The following is a 12,239-nucleotide window of genomic DNA, read 5'->3' on the forward strand; positions in this document are numbered from 1 at the left end:
TGTTTAGAGAGAATCTAAAACTATCAGAAAACCAGTGATTAAACTTATGTTTTGACTTCTCTCTAAGCACTCCTTTTATAGACTCAATTAGGCCATTTAATTTAATTAAAATAATAGCCATTTTGAAGCCCTAGGTCGAAATTATCATGGGTTTTAGACCCATGAAATTTCCCATTTGATTATAAGCCCATTGGACTTAAAATCAATGCCTGTATTATTTTCTATTGATTTAATTAATTAAATAATTATTTAAATCCTTTATCAAATTAATAATTTATAATTTGAACCTTGATTTAAACTTATTTATTAATTTAGATATCAATTTATCTTAATTAATAAATCTGCCATAATTTCTCTTTTCTTCTCAAAATTCCACAACTCTTTGAAACTATCCAAAATTGACATGGTCAGCTTTGATAATTCTAATTGATGATTAAATTAATTAATTGAGACTATCTAGATGATTTTATCCAAGGTACAATGGGGACCATGGGCCTATGAAATCAAGCTTCAATAAGTTATCATAAATCTAACAAATAAGTTTACTAACTTATTAATTCCTCGTGACTCCACTATAGACTCAGAATTGCACTCTTGAATTCATAGAAATCTTTATAACAAATATAGATACGCTATTAATTATCCATTGTTACAACCATAATTGTCACTCAATCCTCTATAGACGATCTACAATGAGATAGGACTAAAATACCGTTTTACCCCTCATTGTATTTTATCCTTAAAACACTTAGTTCCTTGTAAATGATATTTCAGTAAACTAATTTAATTACTGAAATGAGATCTCTATCATTTAACACCTTGAACCAAACTAAAAGGAAACCATCATTTCACTTCTTCATCAGAAGCTATAGATGTGCATATCTATGATTAACACTCCCACTCAATTATACTACCGAGTTCCCAAGATGTAAGTATGGGCTAGTCCGTAGGGTAAGCTGGTAACGAACAAGTCAAAGAACTTAAATAATACAATCAGTTAGAATACTAACCACTCAGAATTGAGATTGAATTGACCTATGGTCAACAATATGATAGGACTAGAATAGATAATAACAGTATGTTTACTTATCTTATCAACTGTCAATATCGGTCCTGTCCGATGTAACAAATACATCTGATCTTATCTACTTTACTAATGTTCTGGAAAGAACATAACAATGTAATGTGTAAGTAGATCATATCGTAGATTGGCAAGTCAGTGTAAATCATGTGAACTGACTAATCATAGGACTAACTTATTTTGAACATATAATCATATTTATATTCCACTGTGATTACGTCACTATAAATAAGATTATCTATATGCTCAGGATTTAATGGAAGTTTATATCAAACAAATAATCATGAAAATAAAACACGTGAGCAAAGTGATTGACCAAGTCAAAAAATGATTTATATTCTTTTATTGATAATAAAATGAGATTACAAAGAATTTGGGTTTTAATTAGGGCATAAAACCCCAACAAACTCCCACTTTCACTAATTGAAACTAATGCCTTAATTCTATTAATCCCATTTCCTTGATATGCTTATCAAATGTAGCTTCTGGTAGTGTCTTTGTAAACGGATCCGCAAGATTTTCTTCAGATGCAATCTTCATAACCGTCACATCTCCCCTGGCCACATATTCTCGAATAATGTGATACTTCCTTTCTATATGCTTACTCCTCTTGTGACTTCGAGGTTCTTTCGAGTTGGCTATTGCTCCTGTATTGTCACAAAACAACACAAGCGGTTTATCCATTTCTGGAATAACACCAAGATATGAATAGAACTTCTTTAGCCAGACCATTTCCTTAGCTGCTTCTGACGCGGCTATGTACTCAGCCTCCATGGTGGAATATGAGATTGCAGAATGCTTTACGCTTCTCCAAATCACAGCTCCACCCCCAAGAGTAAACACCATTCCAGAAGTAGACTTCCTGTCATCGACATCAGTCTGAAAATCTGAATTGGTGTAGCCTACAGGGTTAAGAACACCACCCTTGTAGACTAACATATAATCCCTAGTCCGTCTCGAATACTTCAGGATATGCTTAACTGCTATCCAATGTTCCGGTCCTGGGTTTGACTGATACATGCTCACTACTCCACCTGCATAGCAGATATCTGGTCTAGTACACAACATGTCATACATCAGAATTCCAACTGCAGATGCGTAAGGAACTTTTCTCATTGCATCTTCCTCTTCAGGAGTCTGGGGAGACTGCTTCTTTGAAAGATGAATTCCATGGCGGGACGGTAGACGCCCTTTCTTGGAATTTGTCATTGACAAATGTTCAAGCACTTTATCTATGTAAGCTACATGAGATAGAGCTAAGAGTCTGTTCCTTCTATCCCTGATGATGTGGATACCTAGAACATCACTCGCTTCACCCAAATCCTTCATCTGGAATTGAGTGCTCAGCCAATTCTTCACATCTGATAATTTCTTAACATTGTTTCCAATGAGTAAGATATCATCTACATAAAGAACCAGGAATACCACTATTTGATTTGCCTTCAGTTGGTAAACACAGGGCTCATCAATATTTTGTTCAAAGCCATAGGTTTTGATTATTTCATCAAACCTAAGATTCCAGGAACGAGAAGCTTGCTTAAGTCCATAGATGGACCTATTCAACTTGCAAAATTTTCCTTCTTGTCAAGATACTTTAAATCCTTCTGGCTGATCCATATAAATGACTTCGTCAAGTTTTCCATTAAGAAAAGCTGTCTTGACATCCATTTTATAGATCTCATAGTCGAGAGCGGCTGCTATGGATAAGAGGATGCGAATGGATTTGAGCATGGCTACCAGACTAAAAGTTTCCTCATAGTCCACGCCTTCTCTTTGGGTATAACCCTTTGCCACTAATCGAGCTTTATAAGTCTCGATATTTCCATCAACACCTCGTTTCTTCTTGTAGATCCACTTGCACCCAATGGCCCTAAAGTCACTAGGTGCTTCCACAAGATCCCAGATTGAATTTGAGTACATGGACTCCATTTCCTGTTTCATGGTTTCGAGCCATAGTTCCTTTTCAGGGCTAGCCATTGCCTGTTTGAAAGACAATGGATCATCATCACTAGTGTCACCAACAACCATATTGGTTTCACCATCCAAACCATAGCGAACTGGGTTCCTAGAAACCCTCCCACTACGACGAGGCTCCGTGACTGTTTGCTCAGGAACATTGGTACTTTCTTCATTTAAATCGACTTGCGTCGGTTGGACGTGAAGAGTGGAAATTTCATCATCAACTCGCGTTGATGACGATGGAACATTTTTTGGAGTCAATTATTTAACCATCTCCTCTTAAACAACTTTGCTGCAAGGTTTAAAGTTCTGGACATAGTCATTTTCCATAAAAGTAGCATTTATAGAAGTAAACACTTTCTTTTCTGAATGACTATAGAAAAGTACACCCCGAGTACCTTTAAGATAGCCAACAAACATGCAAACTTCAGTTCGCAGTTCTAGCTTTCCCTCCTTTTTCCTCAGGACGTGAGCGGGACACCCTCAGATTCTATAATGGCGTAAACTAGGTTCACGACCATTCCAGCATTCTAAAGGTGTTTTGGGGATTGATTTTGACGGCATGACATTGAGAATGTCATTCGCGGTTTCAATTGCATGTCCCCAGAACGAAGTTGGTAGAGTTGAGTAACTAAGCATGCATCTAACCATTTCTAATAAAGTTCTGTTTCGGCGTTCCGCTACACCATTTTATTGCGGAGTACCTGCGGCAGTAAGTTGTGATAAAATTCCAAGTTTAGTTAAATGATCTTGGAACTGCATATCCAAATATTCTCCACCCCTATCAGATCGCAAGATCTTTAACGTTTTACCTAATTGGTTCTGAGCCATTGCTAGGAATTCCTGAAACTTTGAAAATGTTTATGATTTCCTATGCATTAGGTAAAAACATGAGTATCTAGAGTAAACGTCAATGAATGTGACGAAATACTCAAAACCACCCCTGGCTTGCACATTCAAAGGTCCACAAACATCTGAATGCACAAGACCAAGTGGTTCTTTGGCCCGATCACCCTTTGCAGAGAATGGACGCTTGGTCAGTTCGCCTTTTAGACAAGATTCACAGACAGGTAATTCACCTAAGGTGAGTTCCCTCAAAGGTCCGTCCTTTGTAAGTCTTTGAATCCTATCATAGCCAATGTGACCTAGTCTCAAGTGCCATAAATACATCATATTATCGTTATCGATCTTTTGGCGTTTATTGGTCCTAGGTTTAGTTACTTTGAATAAATCATTATTCAGAGCGAGGGGTTGTTAGGTTACAGAATATAAAGCCCGTTTTCCAAACATGCAATACACAATTGTGATCCATTGAAAGAAATAGATATATTAGAACTTGTGAAAGTCATAACAAATTGTTCTAATTGCAACATGGAAACTGAAATTAAATTTCTACTAAAATCTGGAATAAAAAATACATCTTTTAAAATTAAGTATTTATTTCTGAACTTCAGACGAGCAACGAACGCTCCGTTCCCAACTCTAAGCTTTAAGCTGCCTTCGTCCACTTCCTCCCACGATTCAAGAAGCTGTAAAGAGTTACAAACATGGTTGGTAGATCCATAATCAATAATCCAAACGGATTTATCATTCTATAAAACACATGTTTCCAAGATAAATGAACTATAATCATTACCTTTGTTTTTCACTGCTAGAAACTTTGGGCAATCTCGTTTCCAATGCCCATTCTCTTTGCAGTGAAAGCACTTATCTTTACCTTTCTTGTTTTTCTTGTTCTTCCCCTTAGGCCTATATGCACTTGGTTATGCACTCATCTTTGCAGCCTTTGCAGGCTTGGGGTTGTTTATTTGTCAACCTTTCCTCTTGTTTCCAGCTTTCGAAGATGAAGCTTGGTTAGCTTCAACCTTAGCTAGATCTGCAGCAACATCAGTAGTCTTATTTTCACCTCCTTTACTAGGTCTACCCATGACAGGTTCAATAATCTGAAGCTCGTTCATGAGCTGCGTAAAACCATAGTTGAGTTGAGCACGAACATACAAACACAGTGCCATCCGAGAATTTACGGTGCCATCACGAACGTGCAGAGATGGTGTTATCCAAGCATTTACGGTACCATCACGAGCATAAACGGTGCCATCACTAACGTGCGGACACGACGCTCGTTCTAGGGATTCCTCAATCATGACGAATTCAGAGTTGTCACCAATCAACTCTATGTTGATATTCTGCTTCCAATTAAGGAAGTTTTCTCCAGTGAGTTTCTCCATCGAAAGTTGAGAAAGGATGGGAGTAGACATAACCACTACTTAGCTAAAGACTACAAATTATCAATAAAATAGAAATCAATCACATTTTCTCAATAAAACTTCTATTCACACATGTTTCAAGAAAAAGCACAACATATACCAAAATATGTAAGATATGAGAAAAAATACCAAAGAAATCATATCTCTATTTCTTTAGGTTTTTAACTAATCTATGATATCCTTGTCCCGGTTGGCGAGAGTAAAAAATATCACTAGTTAAATAGAGTTGTAAACTCATTTAATAATGGACACCACTATTACCAACCTACTATTCGATCAAAATAAGAAAACAAAATCTCTTATTTTATGAGCTAGACCCACGGTTTCAATAATCATAGATTTAGTCCTAGTAGTCACCGTAGGGGTGAGTCTAGTAGAATTTGACCTATAATTATCTATCTTTCAAAATCTAACATTGTCAAAATAACTAATGAACACCTTCCGTAGGGGGACGAATCAAAGCGCCTCGAGGCCCCATTAAGCTATTGACTATGTTAAACCAGCGGTGGAGATCGAATATAATTCTTAAAATGAGCTCATTATAAAATTAAAAAAAATACTATTTTTATTATTTATTTTTAGAAAATTAATGACTATGGTTTTCCCAAATAAATTAAACAGATTAAATTTTTTAAAACCAAAGTCCTATAATTTCTTATTAATTCTAAAGTATCACATTGAAACAAATTCAATTAATTTAGAATTAATTTGTTGCTAATCAATATTTAGGTTTAACTAATATAATGAACCTATACAATTAAGTCCAACTCAAGTAAATGGGCCTTAACAATTGGGCTTGTATGGAGGAGGACTGGGTCCAGTATGTCGTTCCCACTACAAAGGCCCCCTATCTTCCATACAAGGTCCAAAAGACAGGAATTTAAACCTTCGTTTTATTAATTGTTATTAATTGATTAGGCCCACTATAGTCATGCAAAGCAAATGGGCCTTCACAAGTGGAGTCACCCACAAGAGAGGAATTCAAACTTTACATTTTCTAATGGGCCCAAATAAAACCTATCATTTTATGAATATTTTATTTGGCAAAATACCATATATCTAGCAAACATATGGGCCACTATATGCATCTAAGCCCAATTGCAAAAATACCACATATAGTGCAAACAGACATGTTATAATTGGATGGGCCTAATCATGTTACTATATGAGCAATTCTATGAATTTATGCAAAAATACCACAATTAATTATCTAGAATTTATCAAAAAATTCAAATTAATTAAACTTTTACAAAAAAAAAAAAAGTCAATTTAAATGAAATTTATCAACAATTAACAATAGTTTATTTAAATTTTATTTATCAACAATTAACTTGGTTTTAGGTTAATTTGAAAAAAAAATATTAATTTAATTTAAATATGATTTATCAACAATTAACCAAAGTTAATTGAAATCTCATTTATTAAATTTTTTTTTTATTAATTGGCTGAAAAAAATGACATTTTTCAAAATTTAACCAATTTTAAATTTTAAAATCAATATCTATACTATTTTCCAAAAATATCTTGTGTTAGTTACAACTATTAGATAATATTTTAACCATTTTTGTAAAAAATAAAATATAAATAGTTATAACAACCATAAAATATCTCAAAATAGTCAAACAAATTCAAATATACATAAAAATATCTAACTAACAATATTCAAATTTCAAATAATTTAAATATTAAAAAACTATAGAATACAAAGATATTTATATTTTCAAATAAAGATTTGATAAAAATATCAAGAATTTAAAAGAAAATATCTTAAATATCTCATATCTTAATTATAATATTTTTAATATATTAAAAGATTTAAAATTAAGTTGTTAGTCTATTTTTAAACTTGAATTTGAATCTTTGTAGAAAATATCTAATCATTTATATCTCAACTAACAAAAATATCTTATTTTTTAAAAAAACAATTTTAAATGATAAAACAAAAAAGATATTTTTAGTTTTGATTATAAATAATAAATTTCAATAATTTTAATTTTCTTTAATTTAAAAAAAAAAAAAGGATGAATAGTACCGCGGTACTGTTCACTGGTTACTATTCATTGCGTGCATGCGCGCATGGTAGCCAAGGAAAAAATTTCGAAATTTTTTTTTTGTGCAATTTTTCAAACCAAAACAATTTTCTAATTAATTTTTAATATGTTTTACACAAAATAAATCATATATAAAAATAATAGCATAGAAAACACAACAAAATAACCTAAAAATTGCTAATAATCACATAAAATCAATATGCTTCATAAAAACATGAAAATCATCCAATTATTCAAACATATCAAATAATCCAATTTTAAACATGTTCATGCATGAAAATAAAGATTACCAAAGGCTTTGAGGCCAGTTGTTGGATTAGCTTATACATGATCTTTATTTATTTTCATGTATATCTAATATTAAACAAATTAATACGAGATAGCCTAAAACATGTTTCTAAAATTGAATTCAAAGAGAAACAAATAATAGAATACTTACAGTATACGCAGCTGAATTAAAGAGTCCTTCCTTTAGTTTCTCTAACTCTTGTATCCTCTCTGTCGCAGAGTATTATCAAGAAACTGAACCGATCTTCTATTTTCTTCACAATCTTCCAATGTATCCTTAGAACCACCTAGACTAGTGTGGGCAATTCTCAACACATGAGATAGATATAGAGAGAAGAAGATAAAATAACAAAGAGGCTTAGAAAAGGACTTGTGTTTAGAGATAATCTAAAACTATCAGAAAACCAGTGATTAAACTTATGTTTTGACTTCTCTCTAAGCACTCCTTTTATAGACTCAATTAGACCATTTAATTTAATTAAAAAATCAATAAAATAATAGCCATTTTGAAGCCCTAGGTCGAAATTATCATGGGTTTTAGGCCCGTGAAATTTCCCATTTGATTATAAGCCCATTGGACTTAAAATCAAGTCCTATATTATTTTCTATTGATTAAATTAATTAAATAATTATTTAAATCCTTCATCAAATTAATTATTTATAATTTGAACCTTGATTTAAATTTATTTATTAATTTAGATACCAATTTATCTTAATTAATAAATCTGCCATAATTTATCTTTTCTTCTCAAAATTCCACAACTCTTTGAAACTATCCAAAATTGACCTGATCAACTTTGATAATTATAATTGATGATTAAATCAATTAATTGAGACTATCTAGATGATTTTATCCAAGGTACAATGCGGACCATGGGCCTATGAAATCAAGCTCCAATAAGTTATCATAAATCTAACAAATAAATTTACTAACTTATTAATTCCTCGTGACTCCACTATAGGCTCGGAATTACACTCTTGAATCCATAGAACGCTCTATAACAAATATAGATACGCTATTAATTATCCATTGTTACAACCATAATTTTCACTCAATCCTCTATAGATAATCTACAATGAGATAGGACTAAAATACCGTTTTACCCCTCATTGTATTTTATCCTTAAAACACTTAGTTCCTTGAAAATGATATTTCAGTAAACTAATTTAATTACTGAAATGAGATCTCTATCATTTAACATCTTGAACCAAACTAAAAGGAAACCATCGTTTCACTTCTTCATCAGAAGCTATAGATGTTCATATCTATGATTAACACTCCCACTCAATTATATTACCGAGTTCCCAAGATGTAAGTATGGGCTAGTCCGTAGGGTAAGCTGGTAACGAATAAGTCAAAGAACTTAAATAATACAATCAGTTATAATACTAACCACTCAAAATTGAGATTGAATTGACCTATGGTCAACTATATGATATGATTAGAATAGATAATAACGGTATGTTTACTTATCTTATCAACTGTCAATATTGGTCCTGTCTGATGTAACAAATACATCCGATCTTATCTACTTTGCTAATGTTCTAGAAAGAACATAACACTGTAATGTGTAAGTAGATCATATCGTAGATTGGCAAGTCAGTGTAAATCCTATGCACTGACTAATCATAGGAATAACTTATTTTGAATATATAATCATATTTATATTCCACTGTGATTACGTCACTATAAATAAGATTAGCTATATGCTCGGGATTTAATAGAAGTTTATATCAAACAAATAATCATGAAAATAAAACACATGAGCAAAGTGATGAGCAAGTCAAAAAATGATTTCTATTCTTTTATTGATAATAAAATGAGATTACAAAGAATTTGGGTTTTAATTAGGGCATAAAACCCCAACAGGGGAATCAACCGCAGGAAGTGCTACTGGGGAAGAAGTTCTCGAGCAGCACCAAGATGTGTCACAACCCCCGAGGAGGAGGACTATGGGTGTGACCATCAGGGAACCCTCCAGTACTCCGCGAGCAGCCGTTGCCCTGCTCAACAAGGAAAGGGCAAGCAGAAGGCTTCTGAGCATCCCGAGCCTATTCTTGAGTCTTCAGATGAAAACGGTACTGACTTCTCACTCTTAGACAGTTTGCTTGTTCCTTGTCATTTATTTGATGGGGATGACAACTTTAAATACACACCTAATTTAAATTCAGACTTCTTCAAGACAGAGAGTGAGTGTAGCAATAATACAATAAGTAATGTAGTGACCAGTAGTTGTAGCTCAGGTATTTTACTTGTAATTTCTTTGATCTTATTTCCTTGATTTAGTAGGTATCTCCATCTATATTGCCTAACTATTCACTTCTATTTCGCAGTCATGTTGGCTGAAGATCTATTCGACATGTATAGCAAACCTGACCCTGTTGCTCCTTCGAACAAGAAAAAGGGAAGCAGGAAACATCGTGGAGAAAGCAGCTGGAACCCTCCGACGAAAAAGGCTCGGACCGAGGATCCTTTAGTACCATTTCCTTCCAAGGAAACAACACCTCCTCCAACTCCCATCGACCAGACGTCTCCACTAGCCCCCGTCGACCAGACATGTCCTCCAGCCCCTGCTAACCAAACTCCTCCAACTCACGCTGACCAAACACCTCCTGATCAGATAGGAGAGGCTTTGACGAACATGGTTCTCAGTTCAGCCAAAGATAGGCTGACAAAGCTATCGAGGCACCGACACAGCCGAGAGGCCATCAGCAATACTGACTCCATGGAAGTCGATCAGATCTTTAACCGTGCATTGAACAAAGTGCTCAACGTAAGTTGTTGTATTTTGCTGAGCTTTATTTGTTTATCTTGTCACTTTATTTCCACTAATAGTTTTATCTTTTTTCTGATCGCATGGAGTTCTAACCATGAGCGATGGCTGTCGCCGCTTTGGAGCCTTGACTGCTCAATACAAGAAGAGGCTTGGCGAGTAGCTCAAAGTATCTGAGGATAAACACGCTGAGGAGCTTAAGACGGCTGAGGCCAAATACACCGAGCAGCTTGAGGCAGCCAAGAAGAAAAACGCTGAACTGCTCGAACAGAAGGCCAAGCTGGCCGAAGAGCTAAAACAGTTCCAGGCTGCCCTGACCAAAGCCATTGAAGATAAAGAGAAGTACAAGGAGGCTTCTTTGCTTAATTTCAGGGAAGCATGTAAGCTTCAAGATGATCTGGTCATTAGCAGAAAGGAGACTGAGGGATTGGAGGAACGTGTCAAAGAGCCTGAGGAGACCAATGCCAGTAACCTGGAGAGGTACAAGGGAGCCACTTTTAAATGCTTCTATATGTTCTAGAAGAATAACCACGGGGCGGACTTCAGCTATCTATCAGAGCGTATGAGGCAGTTTGAACAGGTGTCTGCCTCACCTTGAAGAGGAGGAGAGAGCGAAAGTTCCCGCATCCCCCCGAAATCTCTTTGGCTACGGGCATTGATGGCGTAGACGAGGAAATTGGGGCCTCCGTCGACCAGCAAATTCCTCAAGATCCTCCTGCTTCATAATTTCTTGTGTTTTTTTTATTTAAATTTGTAATTTGGGACACACAGACCTTGGTACGTAGTGTCAAGACAATATATTTTTTGTTGCACGGGAAGCTTTTTCTTTCAAATAGAGAATTACATCCGAGCAGTAATTGCTCGCGGCGTAAAACAATTTACTTTAATATTTAGATATTATAATACTTGCAATATATTACAACAGCTTGTTCGCATGACCGAACTTAGCATAAAACTTTGGTTTGATTTAACAAATTTTAAACAAAATTTTAAAAAAATACTCTAAGTATCGTAGCATGCTTTCACTTATTTTGCTCGTATGTTTACATATACTTGTCAATTTGCTGTGCTTACAAGGTACCTTATATGCCCCCAAGTGATTGAGGAGCTTAAAGTCCTCGGTCACTTGCCTTGACCAAGACATGTTCGAACATTACTACTCGTAATAAAGATTAATAAAAAATGATAATATAGCAAAACAACACACGTAATGAGGAAATACTTGTAATAAATACAATAATTGGCAAGATTGATTGGCTACGCACAGTCCCTTTTATTTCTTGTAATAAATGGACAATCATGTCTGTACGAGTTATCAAAAATTTAATCTTAAACTTATAAGCGATCAGTCACATGATTGACTAACCCTTGTTCATAAACTTGTAAAAAGTAAAATTAATACTAGCCAATTCTTTAAGAAGAATTGTTTATTGATAGTACGCTCAGGTGTTCTCCATTCCAATAGCGAGGAATGAGATCTCCATTTAAGCGAGCAAGTTTATAAGTGCCTGGATGGAGGACTTCTTCGATTTGGTATGGTCCTTCCCAGTTAGGTCCAAGCACTCCAGCAGCTTGATCGTGTGTATTAAGAAAAACTCTTCTAAGTACCAGATCTCTCACATTAAATTTTCTTTCACGTACTTTAGAGTTGAAATGTCGGGCGACCTTTTGCTGGTAAGCTGCTACTCGGAGTTGGGCTTGCTTGCGCCTTTCGTCGACCAAATCCAAAGATTCCATCAATAATTTACTATTGGTGTCTTGATCGTATGCCAACCTTCGATGGAATGGAAGATCTAATTCAACATGCAACATAGCTTCA

The 12,239-nt window shown here is 34.7% G+C and overlaps 1 protein-coding gene across 1 annotated transcript; it reads left to right on the forward strand.

The window, feature by feature from the left end:
- The first annotated feature begins 9,982 nt into the window (after positions 1 to 9,982).
- On the forward strand, positions 9,983 to 10,940 carry LOC133806822 (uncharacterized). Its single transcript, XM_062244911.1, has 2 exons — positions 9,983 to 10,420; positions 10,584 to 10,940. Exons 1-2 carry the CDS (start codon positions 9,983 to 9,985, stop codon positions 10,938 to 10,940), a joined length of 795 nt encoding a protein of 264 aa, XP_062100895.1.
- The last annotated feature ends 1,299 nt before the right edge of the window (positions 10,941 to 12,239 follow it).

This window comes from Humulus lupulus, chromosome X (assembly GCF_963169125.1).
Source record: "Humulus lupulus chromosome X, drHumLupu1.1, whole genome shotgun sequence".
Classification (NCBI taxonomy): domain Eukaryota; kingdom Viridiplantae; phylum Streptophyta; class Magnoliopsida; order Rosales; family Cannabaceae; genus Humulus; species Humulus lupulus.